Genomic DNA, 23570 nt, shown 5'->3' with positions numbered 1-23570 from the left:
ATACTTATACAGCAGCCAGTTCCTCAACTCTCGCCCAAGAGGAAGAACAATACGCAGTTTTCAAGCTAGCCCTTAGGAACAAGCATAAAAAGAGTAGAAATCATTTCACGATAGATATAAGAGAAAGTATCTCGACAGCGAACGAACAATGAACGGAACTAGTAAAACAAAATCCAGTGATTTAATTCTTCGACTGAAGTTTACGCAACAAGTCTTCCACAGAATGTATAGCTGGCGCTGCGTTTCGAAAGCCTAATTTTAAGCCTTCAATAAGGATGTTAGTTAATGAGCACTTAAATGCACCCTAATTCATTTTGTTGTAATTTTCGAAGCATTCGGGATCTTCACGTTCTCTTAAAAGATTTTCAAGTTGAAAATAGATATCTTGCGAGCTGGTTGTAGAAGGCGGCCGGATGATCACAGAGCGCCTCCGTGTATTGATGGGGCCTGGTAGCCGCAGCTCATGAGCCGTCGGAGGAGACCGTCGACGTTGCTGCCTTGGCCGCGGTTGGAACGTTCTAACTCGATCATTCGAGCTAGCGATTCGCGCACACTTCAAACTCTTCGTCGGCGGCGCAGGTGCCAACAGCAGGCATCGGTGGCCTACAAGATCAGTATCGGCGGATCGGAAGTCCGAGACGAACAGAGCGTGTGTCCGGACATGTGCCGTCGCTCGAGGCCGTATAGCAGGCGTGAGAAATGCTTCGGCAACCACGCGTGGCGAAAACACCGAGCAACCTGGTCTTAGTGTCCGCTGGCACCCAGTGCTGAGACCATAGTCAAGGGCGGGAAGAGAGTCTGAAGGCATACGTGTAGGAGCTGCTGCAGAATAGAACATACATGGTCGGTACCATAGGGGGCAGGGGTTTGAAGTGCCCACATGCGGGTCCTGCCAAGCCGTGAGGAAGATATTGCTGTGATGGAGAGCTTCGTAATCGCGGCTTGCTAAGTGTCAGTTACAGTAACACAGAGAGGTTTGAGGCTCACATAGTCAGGAATCGCAGATAAATTTGGGCCACTTTGGATTCTGTAGCGTGAGCCTGAATTCCAGTACGCGGATGTTTTTGCATTTCATATACACCCAAACTCAGCCGCCTGCCCACCGCCTAACTGTACTCGTATCGACCGTATCGTCACCGTAGACCTTCAGCAAGCTTAGATGGACATCAATAGGTTCAATGTGTTCAACAGAGAGGGATGTAATAACACACCTCTGTCTTGCATGTGCGCCTGTGTCTAACGCCATTTTCGTATACTGCTGCTGTTCTGCTTATTGTCGGATGACAATGAAATTAATTGGACTTTTGAAGAAAGGTTCAGCCATTAGTACAAAGTCCAATAACCCGCTCGGGCATTGCAGGCCGACACACCAAAAAATTAGAGGCATTAATTAATTTCGGAATGAGCCTTGTATATACAATAGTCGAGCCTAAATGTGAGCTAGTTTAGTTTTTCCGAGCTCTTCGGATGGGTGTGTACACTTCCACCAGCAAAAATGAAGTTTCTTTTTTTTTCTGGATATATATAAAAAAAGCCTTAATCCATTTTTGTGAATATCTCCATCTGGGTAGTATATCTCTTATTGAGAGGATCTCACAGCTCTGCAGCATGTTCGAGTTAAGATTAAAAAAAATAGCGTCAGTGTATCATATGAATGTATTATGCGCTGCAGTAATAAAATACATGCTTTATGCACAGTCTTAATGTCTGTTTTTTTTTTTAAATTTACAGTATGAACTCAACTCTTAAAGATGCATTGATCACAACACCAACATATGTTTCATCCCGCATCGATCACTCACGGAAAGTTGGCGTTCCTCGTTGCCGGACAACATCCTGCATAAATTCCTTTATTCCAAAAACATCGTCGGAGTGGAGCCACCTACCACCAGATATTGTAGCTGCAAAGGACGTTGATGAGTTTAGGACACTGTTGTCATTACAATATGGTTTACCATAGCCTCAATTGGTTCACTTCGTTTTGAATATTGTGTATTTATCTCTGTTCCTTTTTTTTTCGTATGCACTTTGTTTTATAAAAAGCCTTCTGCCATCGTACCCGTTCAATGTTTCTACGAGTGGTGATGTTCTAGTTCATATCTTTGTGTTTACTTGCAACGTTTTTCGACTGTTTTTGTGAATTTATTTGTTTTGGTGTTGGTATTCCTAATTATTGTACTGTTTCGCTTTTTTGAATCATGTGTTTTCTTGCAGCTAGTTTTCTTTTTGCAATCGTGCGTATCATTTTTTGTAGGCATGTCTATGTATTCGTTACCCCCCTTTTTGTAACAGTTTCATTTTATATCTATGTACCACTCCCCTCAATAATGCCCTGTGGGCCATGAGGGTATCAGGAATAAACAAATAAATAAATAGTGCATTATTAAAAGATGAATGCACGAAATGCAAAGTGGTCACTACTTATCGGTGCATTCTGAAGTCGTCCTGTGGTATATTTAGGAGTATGAAATTTCCGGAGCCCTTCACTACGGCGTCCCTCACAGACTGAGTTGCTTTGGGACGTTAAGCCCCAATAAACCAATAAACCAAACCAAACGAGGCAGACACAAAACATGTTTTCGAGCAAGCAAGTTTTCAGGTTAGGGTCACGTTAAGCGCTTTCACTTATGTTCTTCAACTTTCAGACGGTTACTAGTACGTTGGTAAAATTTTACTCCACTTCAGGCTCTTCACATAAACGATTTGCGCAACACTTGAATAGAAGCGCAGTATTATCTGAAAAAGCTTCAGGCCGCCTTCAGGGTGCAGTAATGCTGCTGCTGCTGCTGAAGAATACAGGCTGAAGCGGTGGCAGAGACTGCTATACGCTGGGTACTGTTGTGTGTTTGTGCGCGTGCATAAAGCTGTTAGCCTTGCGGGCTCTGCTATTTTTTGTCGAACAAGTCCCATCCAGTCATCCTAGCCTTTTTTTTTTAACTTGTACTTGGACCAGAAGCTTAACCTTAAGCTCGAACCTATCTTCTTAGATTTGTCTGACCGTTTTTGTCATCTGTACATTAAATTTCGCCGTGTTTGCCCAGTTGTGATCAAGGGCTAGAGCATGTTAACAGCTTTATTCCAGCACAAGTCCATGCATAACAGACATTTTCGGTATTCAGGTGTGGAATATGTCCCGCCATTTAGTGCTGGAAGTTGCGACTTACGCATGAGATCAAAATGATGAAAATTCGCTCGTACATCGTCTTCAGTGGCTGGGTCTTCTTAGGTGGTGTCGACACGCAAGCGTACAATCTAGAGCACTGCTGTATTCTGTAGTAACTGCTTTGGCAATCTTCGGCTGCCATGCGCACTTAACGCTAGCCTAAAATTAATCACCAATATCTGCTAGTTCATGACACTCCATTGGCTTGAGCAGTTTTTGATCGACGGTCTGATTGCCGCCGTTTGTTTAAAACCAGCTTCGCTGTCCAGATGAGAGCGAACAACGCGTTGAGGGCAGCCATGAGATGAAGCAGACCACTGTACTCTCCGAAGTTGTCTCTGTAGTACCCTGCGTGACCAAAGGGTTTTAGTCAAATGTGAGAAGTCGGCTCTAAAAACGATGGTCATGGTTGGCCCTAAAGAGTTGCAAGTCACATAGCTACATTCGCGAGTGGAAAGAAATCTTTCAAGGATCAACCTACACCTATGCAAAACTTACCTGAGCTTTTCACCATGCGCTCTGTGAGACTAAACGTGTTTTATTTTTACTGGGTGGTATACCTGCATCTGCGGTACTTCTTCATGAGCGGGTATGACTTATAATGTTGAGAACAGCATCGTGGCTTTCAGGCAATAGAAGCATGCGTTATAATACAGTTTCTAAGATTTTCTTTAGACCGACATTCCTTCTACATCGCCGTACTGCGTTTTGCCAGAGCCCATGATATGGACTCCATCTATAGGCTACAGGAACACTGCGCGTTGGCCGCTGGGCTCAAACTAATATCCCTTAGAGAATCTGACGTACTATTCGTTCAATGATAGAAGATGCTGAGGCAGGAGTTATTTCAAATGAACCTAAAGACAATCTTCAACTTAAATAGAACTTTTTTTTTTTGTTTGGACCCCAACTCAGCAGGACCGGACTCGCTCATCATGAGCCTGGGAATCATGAGCCCGGGATATAAAGAAGCGTGAATCAGGGCAGTTATTCCTAACGTATAGCAGTTTAAAGGCACGGGCAGAGACATTTTATTTTTGTTTCTTTCAAGTCCAGGATCATTGGGCTTAAATTTTAATTGTGAGGCTACTGTGAAATATTGCAACAGGGCAGAAAGCTGAGCTAGTTGGTATACATTCATTGTGAAAAATCCAGGCGCTAACAAACAACGACACAGAGGGGATACAGCGCTTTGTCCCCTCTGTGTCGTTGTTTGTTAGCGCCTGGATTATTCACAATGAATATTGTAAGATACTGTTTTGGAAACACTGACGGTAATGGTATAATCTTCCGATGCGCAGCAAAATCTTTGTTTTAAAGTTTGTTATTTGCTCACATCGACTAGTAAAGACAGCCATAGAAAAACAACGTGGAACGTTTTGACTACTGCAGAGCAGTTAATGGCAAAAATTACAACCTTCCCGAGGGAAGAAGGGAAGGCAAGAACTGCCATTGTATGGTTTGTTAGAGTGGAAGCTCACGGTATGCGAAAAAATGCGTGCATTAAAAATTTTCTGGCGGAAGATGCGATTGTACACAATTTCTGGGTATGACATATAGCCTTATCATAGAATTGTACTCTACTGCAGTGCTCAGGCAGTGTGGCAGGGAGTCATTTTTCTGTACTTTTCTTGACCGCCCTAACTTATGTATCGTGCATTATTCTCGAACCTTGTTTTTATTTGCTCCTTTCATATTACTGATCATATTGCTGATCCATACGGGGGTCTGGTCCTGGACTACTTTAGGTATCAGCTGAAGTTTTGCATGTATTTTTTTGCTGGATGTTGAGAGTGCGTTTAAGGGACCTTGGCATTTCGGTTTGACGTTGAAGAAACGTTAAGATGAAAAACTTTTTTTATTATTAGTGTTTTCCGAAGCACACCATAAACTTAGTTTTTGCGCAGCGCTGCCGGTCTGCGTCATAAAAAGAGCATGTTTGCATCATAAATAATGAGCACTCCAACGAGAGAAAACAGATCATCGCTTAATCATAAACTCATTGGCAAATGTTTATCCGAAATGCATCTTACACTCAGCTCAGAAATAAGTGCAAATACAGGATCAGTGCGATATTTAATATTATTGTATTTAAACTAGAAACTCATCATATACTTTGTAACGGACAGTTTCGACGTGTGTCTGAAAGCTGCTGCAGTCAGCTGCAAAAGGCGCGCGCCTCGCTGATAGTGCTGCTTGTCTAGGTGCTCTCGAAGTGTCCTAGTTAGCTCGCCACTTGGGGCGGAGCACCGAAGCTCACGTCAAGAAACAAGCACAGGCAGGTGACATGGCCAAGAGAACTGCGGGTGTGCCTGAAAAATGCTCCCTCTTCTCGCTAGGGTTTCTGTTATGGCGCTGCAGTAGGCATGGGGAACTTCAATGTGCATTTTGGCGCTCATCGTAGAATGCAGGCCTCAGAAATTTATCTTTACCGCCCCACTATTGCTTCCATCGCGGTAAAAGGTGCAGCTGTGGTACTTGATAGTCCATTAAGCGGTGAATAGCCCTGCGGTGCCGAGGCTTTACAAGGCACTCCCATTTCTGTCTCTTAGGGGCGCCCGTTCTAACCTGTCGACTTCTGAGTGACCCTTTTTTTCCCTCCTGGAGTGACAGATAAGCAACCTGACACAACCTACTGTCACGATCATCTTAGAAGCTCGTCCGTTCCGCGACATGGGACACCCAGGCTTCCGTTCTCGCTCCCGCATTCGGCTAAATAACGTTTCTACTCTGCATAGCGAGCATGGGGATTCGTCACATGAAACCCATTGAACGAGGAGCCGCCTCTACAACATTACCAGGACAGCGCTCCTGCAACCACAGAATGGGCGCAGGTTGAACACTCAGGGGTAGCAGTTATGCAATGCTGTGGCAATTAAATACATTTTATTGCCCTGAGTGACTGAAAGCTGGCCCCACTTGAGCGCATGGGCACGGGCAGAAAAACTCCCCATTTAACCTCCGCTCAGACAAAGAAAAACAAATCTGCTCTCAGCATATAAAGAAGCAGGCGCATGACGTCAAACCAGATGCTTACCAATAATGGGCGGCCGTACAAGAAGGCTGGCGCCGATGAAGAAGGCAAGCCCGCCCATCATCATGGGCAGAGGACGGATGCCAAACTCCATGACGAGAACAGGCGCCGGCAGACCTATCCTAGAGCCGAATGCCATACCCAGAACGGTAGCAGCTGCGACCATCATTGGCAGTGTATTCGCCCAGACTAGCCACTCGAAAACTAGGCCCTGCACCACAAATCCGAGAAACATCACGGACTCCAACGACAACGTCTGAGAATCAATTGCGAAGCCACTAAGGGCCCTGAACACAATGTCCCCTATTGAAAAGCCTTGTAGAAGATACACCGCACATGAAGGATCCAGGCCCTTGTCCTTTGCCATGTCTGCTGGAATCATGACGAAGATAGCGGCCGTGAAAATGATTGCGGCAAAAGAGAGGGCACTAACCAGAAAAGATAGTTGCAGAAATTGCCTTACAGTGCTGCGAAACTTGACAAAAATTGTCTTCTTTTTTACTGCAAGCACAGTTGAGACACTCTTCACGACAGCAAGGCCCCCGTTCTTCTCACCGTGATCTAAATTATTTATGAGTGTAACTGCTCGCTCACGGCCCGATGACTGTGATTCGGTACAGTACTCGCTCTCTGGCCTCTTTATTACGACACTTCCTGGATTTAAAGGCTCGACCAAAGTGTATTTTTCGTTCGCATTTCCATTCAACGCCTGTCCTCTCTTGTCGACTGGGCTCCTGCAGTTTAACCACGACGGACTCCTGAGCACGATAACGGCTGGAATAGTGTTGAGAAGAACTGCCCCGTAAAGAAGGAACGCTCCTCGGACGCCGTACGTCGTCCGAAAATATTCGACCAGAGGAGGAAGGAGAGTAGCGTTCAGTCCGGACGCTGTGAACACAAGGCTGCAGGCCGTGGTCCTTAGCTTCTCAAAATGCTGTGCCACCAGCACGTTGGCAGCGACGAACAAGCCGCACAGGGTAGTACCTGCAACATGTGTTTGAAAAAAAGAAGCGTGAGAAAGCGCAGAAAATGAATCAGAAAAATGCTGTCGCAGTCTACAATGAACTGTATACCGCTCCTCAGTATGAACTAACAGAGGAGCATAACATGGGTAAGTGTTGACATTAGAGCATCTCTTGTGATCTAAAGGAGGAATGCTAAGAAATGTCTACGAGTACTTATGAGCAGACCAGACACGTACAGTCGCGGGTAAAAAAGATTAGCACACATGACGGAACACCAGAGCGCCGGAATGACAACAACGTTTTTATAAAAACGTTGGAATGACAACGCGTGGCGCTGCGGGTGGCGAAGAGGCTGATAACGAGAGTGCCGGGTCGTTCCCATTCTACAGTATTAGGGGGGTTCATGGGACTGTCACGGACCAGCAAAACTGCTGGCTAAAAGCAGCGCTATCATCTGTTGTTCCCCCGTGTTCCTTTTGACAAACCATCGCGGACATAAAAAAACAGTAATAAAAAGAAGCCATCTTTGCTCACGATAACCGAGCCAAAATAAATGCCGCAAGCACAGTCACGTAGGGTCGGCACTTCAACGCTCGGGAGGTGCACGCTTGATAAAGCTTATTTCCTGCCGTCCCCCCTAGGCTGCAAAGAATGGAAACGGCCCGTTAGGCAGGTCTGCGTAGCGCAGCGCGGTGAGATATACGTATTCTGATCGCCAGTGATCTGTACTAGTATTTTTTGCTCGCGACTGTACGCGGAAATTAAATTTAAAAAAATATATCATGATTCAATACCTTATAGGCGGCCAGGGGTTACGGCTTCCTAGATATATGTACAGAGGTGATGTACAGACTCCGCAAAAACATGAAGCCCACTGAGCTCAAGGCCTGAACAGGAACAATGCCGAGTGGCAGCGTGCCCGCTCCTATACCGCAGTCGCAGTGGGCTCCAAACTTTTGACGAAGGCTGTAAATTAACACCTAGTAACTGACCACATGTTACTTGGAACATGCGATGCATTAATAAGGAAGCCAATCCAGCTGACGTACAACTCTCGAACTTGTAATTGGGTGGAACTTGAGGCATCAAAAAACCTGTTAGTTGAGCGGAAAAACACAGCTCGAGGTGAAATATTCCACAAGCGTGCTATTCTCACATCATCCTGACTCACGAAGGACTTTGGTAGCCATTGCCTTGAGTTCGCTGCTTCCAGTGCATTGTCAACAGGATGCGTAATCGCGATAAAAGAATAAGTGATTGCGGTCCATGCGCCGCCGTAAAGAAACCCCAAGATGTTCAAACAACATCGGCAGTGTCTGAGCATCGAGGCCAGTGACGTCTGCAACATCGTCTCACGAGAACTACCTAAGTTGCAAGCTAGAGCAAAGAGTTTTATGCAGTTATTTTGAGGGGAGACACTTATTGCGATAATTCATTCATCCCGGGGCTGCCTGGAAGTGTAAACGTCGTATTTAGCTTGGCGTCTGCCATTGCAAAAATGTTTATTCGTATGTACAAATACCACTTTTTGTGTAATCGATTTTGTGTAACAGTCCTGAAAAGCTATTAAATTCTTTCATAATTTACCTAAAACTAAGCATTTACGCATACCACAGCAGCGCTTTTTCTTCCAATTTAAGCGACTGCCCGAATACTTCAGAGGTACTTTTTCAGTGTGAGATACTAATCCTGCATTTTAAATAATACTGTCTGCAATAAAGATCATCACCTTCACTTCACGCGCCTGAGTCAAGGCACAATTATATTTCCCTCGCGGTAGTCACATTTTTGGCCAAACAGCAGCATATAGCCAAATACGAAGTTGACATTTCCCTTCATTTCTTTGATGGGTGATGGGCTCTTGAGTAAAGTATAGCCCGGTCTTCCTGAGTCGGCAACAGTACGCGCTTTTTCAGCATGACCAGAAACACAAACAATTCGGAGGAGGCGATAATGATACTCATGGTGGCGGTCGGTGATAAACAGCGGCTTTTTCATGGCTTCGACAGAAGCGCGTCGCAGCCATTTGGCGCATCGGCCCCTGCAGTATGACACCGTTTACGTGGGTCCATATCGACGCTTTTGCCAAGCAATTCTAGTTCTCTTGGAGATCAGTTTTTATTATGAGGCAGCAATGGAAGATTATTAAGTACATACTGTTATAACGTATACTGATCAAAATAGTCTGAATTTCTTCCGATGCGTAGCACAATATTGCTTTTAAAGTTTTTCTTCCGCTCACACAGATGTGTTTTAGACAATAAATATAAGAAAACTACATAAGTTCCGTGGAGGGATCTGCGGATGTATTGCCTGCTACAGTGCAATCTTACGATCTGCGACAAAAATTGCGTTCATAAAAACTTCTCGTTGAAAAAATGCGTATTGTCCAGAATTGATCGGTATGGTGGTGCTCCCTGTGTCGCAGCTTTGCCGCCGCAGTTTTGCGACTTCCGCTTCCGGCTTAAGCGACTTCCGGCTTCTCGCCGGCTTCGCCAGCTCAGCCTCCGACAAACACCCCGCCGACTTTCCCGTCCTGTTGGAGATTTTTTTTTTTTTACCGCTCCTTCGAGGATTCTTGTGCCCACTCGCTTCGATACAAAGCGCTTTCGCGTTTACCTGCATTTCTGAAAGGCGCAGGTTGGCAGTGATCTAACCACGTCTAGCGCAGACGACTCTGCTGCGACTCCCTAGCGAAGTGAGTCGTTTACATGACGCCGACGTGAGAAAAATTGGTCACCGTCGCAGCAAATTTGTGGCGGCTGTGTAAACGCCACTAGTGACTCTCCATTCGAACTTTATTCGGAAATTCCCCGGTAATGCGCTCGCACTGTCCCGAACCTCGCAGAACAGTTCGTGCATGATTGCTATGCTTTCCAAATAACCTAATATCATACGGTGAACCGCCACCACATAACTCGTCCCGCGCTGCAAACAGAAAATGAGCAATGTCGTCCACTTACGGCGATAAACAAAGTAATCCTTTTAAAGGCATGAACGTGACCAGGCAACGCAGAAGCATTTTCGCCTTTTGAGTTGCATGATACCCATAAATTCTGGACATGGGCATTTTTCAACCGGAAATAGTTTATGTACGCAGTTGTTTCATGTATCGTTATAGAGTTCACTGTAACAATCAATATATGCGCAGATTTCCCCTCGAGACTTGGATGTTTTTGCTGTCAGCGTTTTTTCTGTCGTCAGAAACGTTCCCCATTAATTTTCTAAGGCGCTCTTAAAGTCCCGATCCGTGCGATGGAAAAATGAACCATTACGTTCAATATTTTCATAGCAATACCTTATGATATTCCACAGTTGCCTCACAATTAAAATTGATGTCCAAGAATGCTGGAACAGTTCTTTCGCAGCATGTAAGGTGTAAGGTGACGTTGGTAAGGAAGTGTTGTGTTTAGCAGAATGTGGTCTCCCTGATAAAGTTCGAAGGGTTTTGAGCTGCGGGCCTAAATTTTGTAATGAAGTTAACGAGACCCCGCTCGGTCTCCTTACCATGGTTAGGAAAGTAGGGCAATGTGCAGACGTGGAAGAGAAAGCTAGATGTATTTCCGAAGGTGTCGACTGCTTGTTAAGTAAAAAACCATGTCCACGTGTGGAAACGCTAGCAGTGAGCAATACAGTTCATTACCTCAAAAGGAATAATCTTTCTTTATTGACTGCAGATAAAGAGGGGGGATTCGTCGTGTTGCCGAAAACAATGTTTCATGAAAAGGCTATGCAGACTATTGACAAGAACTTTGTTCTCCTAAAAAGATCTGGCAGGAAAGTAAAGGCTGAGGCATTAAAGGTTTGCGAACAGATCAATTTGACAGGACTTCATAAGTCAGTTAAAGCAGCGAATGAGCAGGGGCTGAACGTTTTCTTTTCTGCGAAGACACACAAAGAGGGCATGCCTCTCAGAGCTATAGTATCAGAGAAAGAAGCCTGGCAAGGCCTGGTGTCAAAATACCTACTAGAGCACCTTAGCCAACTAGACGTAGAAGACCCTTTTCGAGTGCGCAACTCAAAAGATGTGATAGAATTTTTGGCAGCGCAAGGTGGTGCTTCAGGAGCTAATTTCGCGTTTTCAGTTGATGTTGAGGAGCTATTCTATTCCATACCACAAAAAGAGTTGTTAGATGCAGTAAGAGAGCGGATTGAAAGCTGGGGGGCTGTGAAGTTTCAGAATAGTAGCGGGGTTTCGGTAAATGACTTTATAGCCTTAGTTAAGTGTTACCTCTCATCCACTTACATTTGTTTTGATGACCGATTGTTTGTGCAAAAAGATGGCATTTGCATAGGGTCTTGCATAGCCCCGATTCTTAGTGAAATCTTTTTAGGACAGTTTGACAAGCGCGTTGCAGCGTGCATTGAAGACGAAAAGCGTGTTGTTAAGTGTTTTAGGTACGTGGATGACTTTATTGTGTTTATGCATGTTAACAACGAGAGCGACAAACCACAGGTTGTAAAAAGTGTTTTAGAGATTTTCGGGGATTGTTCTGGCAAGCTGAGGTTCACGCATGAAGTTCCAGTGGACGGGTGCCTCCAGTTCCTCGAGCTACGTTTGTTCTTTGGCACTGGGCACATCTGTTGGTCGTACCAGCCTCGCACAAAAAAAGAAATTTTAGCGTATAATTCGGCCCATTCTAAATTGGTAAAACGGGGGATTGCAAAGAATTGCCTGCGGGGTGCTCTCGAGAAGTCCTGCCAGCATAAGATTGAGGACAGCCTGCAAGCGCAAGTGCACCGGTTAAAGATGGCCGGTTTCCCTAACGACACAGTGATGGCTGTGGCGGAATGCCTCCTGAAGGAAGTCAGGGCAGGTGGCCGCCCTGGCGTGGCCGCCGGAGAAAGTGCCAAAAGGCTCAGGCGTACGGCTATACCGTACGTGCACCAGCTTTCGCACCGGCTGAGGAAGGTTGGAGGGAAGTGCGGTGTGGACGTCATGTTCACCGCCCCCGAAAAGCTGGTGCGCATGTGCAAAGCCGTCAATGAGAAGAGGAAACCGGTATGCACCATAAAACACGTGTGCAAGTTCGTTCCGTGCACTGCTGGCATTGTATACCGCATACCCCTCTCATGCGGTAGATGCTACGTGGGACAGTCTGGACGATGCCTAAATGAACGGCTACGAGAGCATCGCACGCTGGTGGATTCATTGGCGGGGGGCAGCCATTTGGCTACGCATTGTAAGCGGTGCGGGTGCGTGCCGGCGTTTGATGCCACGTGTGTGCTTGGTAGGGGAGGCACAAGGTTAGGTCGCGAGATTTGTGAGGCTTATCACATTATGAGGGAAGGTGACAAGTGTGTAAGCACGACGTCACTTGCCCTGACCAGGAAAGAAACCATGTATCTGCGAAACAGTTTGCCACTTCTTGATTAGTTTTTTGTAACTCAGTGTGCGCATGTGCCACTGAAGTGTTTTAAGTACATGTTTGGTGTAGTAAACCTTTAGTTGATGTTTAGCGCTCGTCCTGTCTCCTTCTCTGTCTTTGTCCTAGTTTTATGCGCTAGTCTTTTAATTAACTATGTCAAACCAACTAGCCCAGCTTTCCGCCTTGAATGTAAGGTGTCCTGCTGATCTCAAGGCATATTCTGTGATTTTTACAGGGGCCACTTGCGTTTACACACATATTAATCTTCCTTAATGATACGTCATCCAGTAGTGCGCGCTCAGTTGTTAGTGTACCATGAATGAGGCCGAAGACGATGTTTAGGAAGAGGAGGCTTTCTGCCCAGTAGCAGGCGCTGGCCGTGATCCCCGAGAGTAAGGCACTGATTAGGAGCACAGCTCGGCACGATACATGCTTGCAGAGGACACCTGCTAAAGGACCTGCGAAAAGAAGAAAAAAAACTGTAAAGACAGTCTAAACACTGCTTTCCCATGAAAAAATTCAAAGCGCTTTATCGCTTATGGCGGTTTAACGTCGCAAAGTGACTCAGGCTATGATGGACGCCGTAGTGAACGGCTCCGGAAATTTCGACCACCTGGGGTTCTTTAACGTGCACTGACATCGCACAGTACTCAGGCCTCTAGAATGTCGCCTATATCGAAATTTGACCGCCGCGGCTAGGATGCAACCCGCATCTTTCGGATCAGCAGCCGAGTGCCGTAACCACTTTGCCACCGCTGCGGCCAAAGCGTTTTATCGTTTAAGCAACTGTCTTGCTTCAACATCAGTTTTAGATTTCCGAGGTTTAACTTAACTCCCGCAGTACCAAACAAATGTGTGCGAAAATAACAGGGTAAAAATTACGCTTACGCAGCCGCTTCATCTACGTTGAATTCACCGATCACAACCGTACCCTGGCGTGTTGTTTGGAATTTGTTTCTACACTTTTCGAGAAAAAAAAATGGCTGTGGTTTCACTCTGGTTAAACCTGGTAGAGTAGCGAGAGTCTAGTTTCTTTCAGAGATGCACAACTCGGCACGTCGTCTTCGACTGTCGCTGGTTCACTGTCGGAGGCTAAGCGAACTTGTCTAGCCGCGTCGTGTATTACGACGCTTATCGAGACGTTTGACACGCTCTTCCTCGGTCTCTTCGGCACGCTGTCTCCTCCTTGTTCCGTTCCGACGCCCAAGTCTGGCTTCTTTCAGCCTAGCCCACTCATCGCTCTCCATAACGGCTCGCCTCACGCTACGCCGAACCGTATATACCGGGTGTTCCAGCTAAATGTAACCAAACTTTTAAATAAGGCGAAGTGCCCTAGTCCAGTGAAACCAACTGAGGGCTGTTCCTAGTCGCGTGGCCTAGTCTTGAGTATTTTTCGCTCTTCAAAGTTAATTAATCAGTTAAGATTAATTAGCGAACTTTTTAATTATTGACTTCAGGAACGAAGTGTCAATGAAAAAGTTTTAGATCCCCTCGAAAAACCGCTAGTAGAGCTGTTTGCGTCCAGTTACAATTTACGTAGCTTCATTTATTGGCCTTAAAAGAAAATGATCACGTGACCAGCTGCTCGTTCACTTCTCTGCCCCAATGTGCACCCAAAATCTCATCGAGGAGAGGACTTCAGAAAAAACTGATTTTATTCTTTAAGGGGCGTCCTGGGACGTTGAAGTGGCACAGTTGTGATGTGGAAGCTTTTTCTCATTGTGCGGGTTATGGTTAAAGGCCGATAAAAAAACTATTTCACGTAAATATTAGCGATCTACAACTTTTCCATTGACACTTTGTGCCTCAAGTCAATAATGAAAAAGTTAGTTAATTAAGCTTAACTAATTAGACAACCTTGAAGAACGAAAAAAATACTGCAGACTAGGTCACGTGACTCTAAACAACCCTCAGGTTTCAGACGGCTAGGACACCCCGTCTTCTTTAAAAGCTTGGTTACATTTAGCTGGGACACCTGGTATATATGCACACTGCGACATCCCCTCTCCCTCTACTACGCATGCGCACAACTGGCGAGGCGAGCGGCCTCTGCTCCACGACGAGCGCAACGGCGGAGTGATGTCATGCCAGATAGCGCACCGAGCGGCGGCTGCTAGGCAACGGCTCAAGGTCGGTGAGACCACGGCCGAGGTGCAACCACGGCGAAAGTGTGACCATGCTGAAGAGGCGAAACGGCTGGCGTAATGTAGCTCTCGCCACAACAACCCCAACCAGCCCGCAACCCTCGCGCTGCGGCAACATGGGCTGCGGCATATGACGGGTACAGCGTTCTGCGTACCAGGCCGCGCATGAATTAAGGCCGAGTCGTTGGGGCCTGGAGAAATTCAGTGTTGCAGTGTCACATGACCATGACGAAGCGCAGGCCGATAAAGGCTAGCAGGTCCGAGCAAGGCATTGCAGTACAAGGAGGGCAAGGCAAGGAACGCAAAGCAACAGAAAACTGCATGGGCAACCCATTCAAGGCAAGCAACATAAGGAAAGGAAAGGAAAATCGGTGCAAGGCTGGGAAGGGAAACGAACGCAATGCAGGGCAGAGCTGGAGAGGAAGAGAATGGACAAGATAATATAACTCAATTCAAGGAAGTGCAGGGCAAGGATCAGAAATCACGGCAAGATAGAGCAGGGCAAGGATTGCCAGGAAAGAAAGAGCACAGAAATATGCATAGCAAGGGATGCCGGCCAATAAGAGGCAGGGCAGGGACGCACAGCAAGGCAAGGCATCGTGGGCCTTTGCTCGCAGGAAGATTAAGATTTTAATGTGAACTGTTTATAGGGCGAGCTTCTGCCCACGAGCCAAGTAAAGTGACACCGCGGCAGCGATATACTAAGAGGCGTATTTTAATACGGTAGGGGATTCCGATGACCGCGGCACTCGATAGAGCTGCATTTAAAACCGACGCCGAACTTCCTGGATGAGAGGCGGGCCCACTGAAAGAGCCTGGCGCGATGCAGAATAACTCCCGAGTTAGCGATCATCGCGAAGAAACATTACACTAAGCAAAGAACCTGGAGAATCGAAGCTAAAACCAATAACGAAATCGACAATAAATGAACTAACCAGAGGCATTGTGAAACTTCGCGGCACTATCGAAGCTCATTCACCCGTGTTATTCGTCTCTCTTTCAGCATCTGCCCCTTTCGTTCGTCTCCCAGGTAGGATAATTACCAACCGTTTTAGAGCAGCACAGCCGCCTTTAGGAGATGAAGATTTTCCTTTCCGCTGGAACTACATTCATCGACGTACACAGCCCTATGCATGCACATGCTTATTATGAACTAGCCTATTAGCGGTGAGCTGACCACTATAGCGTGGAAAAAGGACTCGGCATTGACCACGTCTTCATGAATTTCGACTGCACATTTTAAAATCTTGGAGCACCTACTTGGCACATCGCCTGAAAATGAGATAAAATATTCTGGCTGACGTTCCAGTCCGAACTGAGTCTGCTGAAAATTGTTCATAGCAGGTATATAGTGTGTCTTCGACTTGTCCAGTTGGCTTTGATATGCCACAGGGTAAGTTCATGGCTCTCTGATTTTTCTATTTTTAGAAATTACTCATCTATCTTAGTATAGTGACTCGTTTCGCGCCTCAACGTGAGAAAATGACCGCGTAATTTGAACTCAAAGGCGGCATTGCCAAGATTCTGTAACACATTGAACATGAAGTCAAATACCGGAGGTTACAAATAAAGAGGGTTTAAGTATTTGTGCATGGTATAACGGTTTCAGGTACTGCAACAAAGGATGTTCACTTGAACAAATATCATTTATTTATTTATTTATTTATTTATTTATTTATACAAAATACCTACAGCGCCCCCTCTGGGGCATTGTTGTAGGGGGGAGCATCAAAAAAACAACAGATAAAATACAGTAATTGAGGCAAATGATGAAATATACTGAGAAAACCCATGGACTATAGAAGTAAAGGCAAAAATGAAAAGAACATTGCAGAAACAAAAACACGCCCGGACAGACGCGGAGAAAACGATATATCTGGCATTTCGCGTAACTAGAAGCCTATCTTAGGAAAATGCACTACGATTTTCGTTAATAACGATAACCGCATGAATGAATAATTGCGTCGTAATCCTTCGTTGCTAGAACTCATTCAATAAAAAAAACACGTCTCTTTGTAATATGCGTTTGTTATAAGCGTATGTTTCCATACGCTTGTTCAGTCTGGGACGCAGGTCATCAACCAGTGGCATCAATAGGGTCAGCTGCACCCGGTGCGGTAGCCCAGCTGGCAGGTCACCTTAACCTGCATCCTCAAGCCCTGCATCATAGTGGAGCTGCCTGCGTGCCATAGGACAGATAATCCACTGCAGCTTCATGCAAAAAATCTGCACCCTGTCGGTGCAGATTTCTACATACATACATACATACATACATACATACATACATACATACATACATACATACATACATACATACATACATACATACATACATACATACATACATACATACATACACCTACATACATACACCTACCTACCTACATACATACATACATACATACATACATACATACATACATACATACATACATACATACATACATAGATACATACATACATACTGTTGTGTCCCCTTGTTGCTTTTGTGTGTGTGCGCCCCCGCGTCCTCCTCTTAACGACCACCCGCATCCTCCTCCTAACGACCACTCGCATCCTCCTCCTAACGACTACTTGCCCCTCGTCGCACGCTGTCGCCAGATGCCCCCCCACGGTGCGCCCCCGCACCCTCCTCCTGTTCTGGGAAGCCACTCCCTCCCGTGGACGCTTCTCCACTCCCTCCTTTCTTCGGGCGGCCAGTTCGGCTCCTGCCTCGGTCGACGCTGGTCGCACCCTCATCGGCTTTAAATAAACGAAGTCTTAAAGTACCGTGTGCGTCTTTCGCTGCATTCAACACAGCGACCGGACACGACAGTGGCGACGAGAAAGTGGATTCGACCCGCGCTACGCAACGCTATTGACAAGCCATGGCTACGCGAGGGTTTCCCAATCAGATACCAGAATTCAACGGCTCATCGTGGTCATCGTGGGTTGGACGCCTTCAGTTCTACTTTGAAGCTAACAACATCACAGACCCAGCCTTGAAGAGGGCCAACCTGCTGACGCTGTGCGGGGAGCAGACCTACGATACTGTCTGCGCCCTTATTCAGCCAAGCACACCAGCGGCAGTGTCTTACGACGACATCGTAAAAGCGCTGCAAAAGCACTACGACCCAAGGCCATCCGAGGTCTACAGCCGGGCTCGCTTCCAACGACGAGATCAAGTGGGAGGAGAAACTGTGAGCGCCTACGTAGCCGCGCTCAAGAAGCTCGCTGCCGACTGCAATTTTGGAACGCTGTCGACAACAGCTACCGGGCAGGAGGGAGACGCAGCTTCTTCTGCTAACACCACCATGCTTCCCTTGGACGTGATGTTACGCGACAGATTTGTGTGCGGACTGAATGACGAGTCACTGCAGCAGCGCCTGTTCGCTGAGAAGGACCTCACATTCAGCAAAGCTTACGACATCGCCGTTCGAGCGGAGAGCGCCGGTCACCAGCAGAGAGGGATTCGCCGGAACACCGAGCCGGTACACCAGACAAGCAACCAGGTGCGCAAGCCTTCTGTTGTTGTAAAATCGGTCAAAAAGGCACAACGCTGCTGGCGGTGTGACGACCAACACAACCCCCAGGGATGTCGATTCCAGTCAGCCACGTGTAATGTTTGCCACAAGCGAGGGCATATCGAAAGAGCATGCATTACGAAACGGAGACTTGCCAAGATAAAGTCACCTTCCCAGCCTAATCACAGCGTCAACGCCTCAGAGAATACGCCGCTATCTGATCTCCATGGAACAACATCAGCAACACCATCTGTGTTGTACGACCTGAACACCATGAATCTCGGCACGCGACCGAAGATTTTTACAGAAGTAAGCGTACATCACCAGCTGATTAAGTTCGAGGTGGACTCCGGCGCAGCCTGTACTCTGATCAGTGAGGACACGTTCCGAACTTCATGGCCATCTGACGCACCCGCCCTGCAACAAGACGACACGCACCTGCGAACGTGGTCAGGACAGAATCTGCCACTATTGGGCTCTGCCAACGTGCAGGTTAACTACAACGGCCAGACCCATACGCTACCTCTGCTTGTTGTGAAGGGCACAGGATCAAGCCTTCTAGGGAGAAATTGGTTTTCTCCACTAGGCGTGATGATATGCGGCATACACCAGACGCCGAGCCAGAACATGGTTGAGCAACTGCAAGAGAAATACGAAAGAGTATTCTCGGAAGAGATTCCAGGAAACGAAGGGCCCCCGGTCACACTGGAGTTGTTGGACAACGCGCAACCCAAATTTCTGAAGGCCAGGCCGGTGCCGTTTGCTCTCCGAGATTCAGTTGAAAAAGAGTTGGACAAACTGGAGCAGCAAGGTGTCATCGAGCCGACGCAGCATTCCATCAAACTCTCAGCGTACGACTACGCTCTGGTCTACCGCAATGGGAGTAAACATCAAAACGCCGATGCGCTAAGCCGTCTGCCACTAGACGCAACTGTTGACGAACCATTTCCACCAGGAGACGTTCTGATGTTCGAAGCACTGCCAGAACCTCCGCTTACAGCAGGCACAGTTGCAGCATCTACGCAGAAGTGCGCAGCTCTCCGGCTAGTTTACACAGCTGTTCAACAAGGCAACGTGCACAAACTCAAAGGGGACAACTTCGACGCTTACCGCAGGCGAGCTACAGAGTTGAGCACCCATCGCGGCTGCATCATATTTGGGTCCCGAGTTGTGATTCCGAGAGAACTACGCGCACAAGCTATGTCTCTCATCCACGCCGGACATCGGGGCATCGTTGCAATGAAAAAGTGTGCCAGAAGCTACATGTGGTGGCCTGGCATTGACAACGACATCGAAACAGTGGTGCGAGAATGCAAGCCTTGCCAGAGCAGCCGGAGCGCCCCGCCGAAAGCTCCTGTCCCAGAATGGGAAAAGCCAGACACACCATGGCACACACTGCACATTGATTTTGCAGGACCAATTGAGGGCTGCACTTTCCTTGTGGTCGTAGATGCCTACACAAAGTGGCTTGAGATAAGGCAAATGGGACAGACGACTTCGGCAGCAGTCATTGACAACCTCCGATCACTATTTGCAACGTTCGGCCTGCCGCGCAAGGTAGTGTCGGACAACGGAACACCGTTTGTGTCTGCGGAGATCCTCAAGTTTTATCGCGACAACGGGATCTCATCAGTTACATCGGCCCCCTACCACCCAGCGACAAACGGACAAGCCGAGCGCTACGTAGCCGAGCTAAAACGCGCCCTTGAAAGAGATCAGACAGGCTCGCTGCAGCGCCGCCTTGCGCGCTTTCTCTTCAAGCAGCACACGACGGTTCAGAGCACAACAGGCGAGACCCCCTCGAAAATGATGTTCGAGTGTGAAATGCGAACCCAGCTCACAGCCATCCTCCCCGAGCCAAAGGCAGAGACGTTCCGGGAAGAAAAAGCAATTCCGCGCTGCGGCACGCTTAATGAGGGGCAGCGCGTCCTCGCCCGACAGTTTCTGAAAAAGCCACGCTGGGAGGAAGCTACAATTGTCAGACGCATAGGCCTGCGCTCTTGGCTCGTCAACATACATGGCACAGTAGCACGCCGACATCTCAACCAGCTGCGTAGATTTACGACGCCGTCTGAGAGCTGTCCGCCAGCGGAGAGAACACGTGCACCATCTTCCCACATAGCCTGGCACCACTTCCCGGAAGAAGAGACTTCGCCCAGGACAGACCTAGGAGACACAGCGAACAACAGCCAGCCTACAAGTGTTTCTCCCCCGAGCGCACAAAGCCAGCGCGCCTCCACGCGTGAGCGCCGACCCCCTGCACGATACCAGGCAACTTTCTAAGGGGGAAGGAAGTGTTGTGTCCCCTTGTTGCTTTTGTGTGTGTGCGCCCCCGCGTCCTCCTCTTAACGACCACCCGCATCCTCCTCCTAACGACCACTCGCATCCTCCTCCTAACGACTACTTGCCCCTCGTCGCACGCTGTCGCCAGATGCCCCCCCACGGTGCGCCCCCGCACCCTCCTCCTGTTCTGGGAAGCCACTCCCTCCCGTGGACGCTTCTCCACTCCCTCCTTTCTTCGGGCGGCCAGTTCGGCTCCTGCCTCGGTCGACGCTGGTCGCACCCTCATCGGCTTTAAATAAACGAAGTCTTAAAGTACCGTGTGCGTCTTTCGCTGCATTCAACACAGCGACCGGACACGACACATACATACATACATAGATACATACATACATACATACATACATGTCCACCGTGGTGGCTCAGTGGTTATGATGCTCAGCTGCTAACCCGAAAGACGCGGCTTCGATCCTGACCGCGGCGGTCGAATTTCGATGGAGGCGAAATTGTAGAGGCCCGTGTTCTGTGCGATGTCTCCGTCTCCGCGCCTCCATCCTTAGCATCAATGACACCATAATGCAACCATATGGAACCACATTTTGTAGCCCTTCGGTTTCTGCTGATGCCTGTATTGTTTGTACTCCATCTTGTGAGTAATACTCTGGCGACTTCGAGGAAATAGATGAAATGGCATGCATCCGCGGCAATACCAAGGACAACTTAATATTTTGGAATCACTCCCATGTCATATGCTCACCTGCTAGTGCCGACATGGTACCTGCCAGAGCCACGGGCCAAGACGCCTGCTCTCTGGTCACCCCGTAAGTGTCGAGGATACCGTAGAAGAAGATGCCAGACACACAGGGAGTTGCCGTGGAGAAGAAGAGGACGCCGCCGCAGAAGCACGCGCTGATCCAGCTCCATCGCGAGTCGGGACCGAACGGTGGTACGCTCTGAAAAGATGGCCATCGGGCCATCGCTGCCACGAAACAGGTGCTCACAGCGCTGCCGAGTGCGAGCAATGAAGCCTAGGTCTTGTTGACGACCTTGCTCGCTAGCTGACGAGGAGTACGCGGTGTGTCGCCATCGTGAAAAGCTGAGTCTATGCGAACCGAATTTATGTTGACCCGCGCTCCAAGTGCGAAGAAGCGCTGGAAGGGGGTGCCAGCATAAGAGACGCGACTGGCGAGGAGGCTACAGCTGATAAGTGTAAGAGGCGCGCTAGGAAGAGGCTGTTATGGCTCGCTGTACACTTTATCAGTCCCTATCGGTGTGGCAGAAGTACAGAAAAAAATGAGGCAGCTTAGCGAAAATGTCGCGGCAGTAACATAGATAGCATGGGCGCCTAGGTCAACGTCACTTTTTCTGAAAGGACAGTGACAGTCTGCTTCTCAGGGGAGAACAAAAAGACAATAGACAAAAAAAAGTGGGCCATTTTGTTATCTTGTAAGGTTTACAATAACGAGGGCTACGGGATCGTCAATCGCTCTAAATGGTTAATGGTTGTGAAGGGGAGTTTGGTTGCAGCCGCGTGCGACAAGACTTTCGATCTTCAATGCATCTCAAACAGACAGCGCTAAATGGCCGTTACGATTATACCAGCGTAACAACTGGCGCTCGAGATTAAATCCCCTTCCCTGCCTTTCGCATTAGCCCTATTTACTGAACTTCTTGCTAGCCTATATGAAGACGTTGGCCATCATAATCAAGTTTAAAATGCTTTCAAATCATAATTTTAAATATCGGCACCACAATTCGATAAAACAGTTAATTTTTGCAGCGACACCTGTATCGGCAACGTTGGGTGGAATCCTGGTGTGGACGTCGTAATCGTTGTCGACCGCCAACACCGCCCCCCTCCTCCAAATTCCTTTCCCTCGCTCGCCGTCCCATGACTACTTCCTGCACACACGTGCCCCAACGCTGCCAATGCGATATACCCCCCCCCCCCCCCCCCCCCCCCCACGCTCTCAAAGCGCTGCATCCCTGCGCATGTCTCGCCGGACACCCGCCTTATAGGATGCATGAGTGGGGCTACGTGGCGTCTAGCAGCAAAGGAAGTCAGTGCGACTACCTGTAAATGATCCGCTTAAGTGCTTTGAATGAATCCAATGCGGTTAGTAAATAATGGAGGCGGTTTCTTTCATCCAACCACGGCGCATGTTTTGTCTGTGAAGTGCTTAGCGAACAATTGTTTGTACTTGAGAATGGGAAAGACAAATCAAGCACACCTGCTTCATATTCCAGTGATGACCAACTTCTCGAAAAGCTGAATTTGCCTGAAATTTTGATCCTTTGGCTGTCTTCACTTGGTTCACCTGTGCACTGCCGCAAATCTCTTTCCTGTAATATTATCTTCCTTTCTGCATTTAGTACTTTTTCTTCATTCAGAGGCGCAGGTTTTTGAACGTTTACAGCGCCGCCTCACTGGACGAGTTATCTAGTATCATGCTTCCGCTACGCGATTACGATTAGACATGAGTGATGGTGAGCCACGTGTTTGGCATAACGCTTGAGACATCTCGCTAACGCCGGCGGCTTCTCTAGAAAACTTTGTGTTATGTTTGAATAGAACGCGGTCGACAACCGCGGGGTCAAGCGCACGTGTCAATATCGCCGCCGCTTGGATCTTTTTTCTGAAGGCACAAGCACGCGCGATAAAGAGTTTCCTTCGCAAGCAACCGTCTTCCAGCTTACCTGTCTGCTTGTCATCTTCGCTACACACTAGTACTTCCACAACACGCCACCTGACTCTCTGCATGTAGAAGGGTTTGCTTTAGTTCGGTTTGTTGTGGTTTAACGCCCCAAAGCGACTCAGGCTATAAGGGACGTCGTAGTGAAGGACTCCGGAAATTTCGACCACCTGGGGTTCTTTAACGTGCACTGACATCGCACAGTACACTGGCCTCTAGAATTTCGCCTCCATCGAAATTCAGCCGCCGCGGCCGGGATCTACCCCACATCTTTCAGGCCATCAGCCGAGCGCCGTAACCACTGAGCTACTGCGGCGGGGCGCATGTCGAAGGGTTTATAGCACAGACGAAGACACGGAAAAGAGAGGCGACACACACGCAGGTGTGCGTCGCCCCAGTTGTTCGAAATTATCCGTAGC

At 47.9% G+C, this 23570-nt stretch overlaps 1 protein-coding gene across 1 annotated transcript; it reads right to left on the bottom strand.

The window, feature by feature from the left end:
- Positions 1–2556: 2556 nt before the first annotated feature.
- LOC149364936 (putative monocarboxylate transporter 5) lies at positions 2557–21640 on the bottom strand. Its single transcript, XM_089574920.1, has 4 exons — positions 21216–21640; positions 12846–12989; positions 6201–7181; positions 2557–3511 (listed from the first exon to the last, which is right to left on the bottom strand). Exons 1-4 carry the CDS (start codon positions 21433–21435, stop codon positions 3351–3353), a joined length of 1506 nt encoding a protein of 501 aa, XP_089431046.1. The 5' UTR covers positions 21436–21640; the 3' UTR covers positions 2557–3350.
- Between the last annotated feature and the right edge of the window lie 1930 nt (positions 21641–23570).

Source organism: Amblyomma mixtum, chromosome 2, assembly GCF_055824585.1.
Source record: "Amblyomma mixtum isolate Tamu chromosome 2, ASM5582458v1, whole genome shotgun sequence".
Classification (NCBI taxonomy): domain Eukaryota; kingdom Metazoa; phylum Arthropoda; class Arachnida; order Ixodida; family Ixodidae; genus Amblyomma; species Amblyomma mixtum.
Note: the sequence above shows the minus strand (reverse complement) of the source record. Positions and strands in the feature narration are given on the sequence as shown.

Excerpts from the sequence above, each read along its gene's own strand:
- LOC149364936 (XM_089574920.1), bottom strand. The coding sequence starts at position 21,435 with ATGGCCCGATGGCCATCTTTTCAGAGCGTACCACCGTTCGGTCCCGAC. Across the intron at positions 12,990-21,215 it reads TACCATGTCGGCACTAGCAG|GTCCTTTAGCAGGTGTCCTC; the intron begins GTGAGCATATGA and ends TTCTTTTCGCAG. Across the intron at positions 7,182-12,845 it reads CGTCTTCGGCCTCATTCATG|GTACTACCCTGTGCGGCTTG; the intron begins GTACACTAACAA and ends CACATGTTGCAG.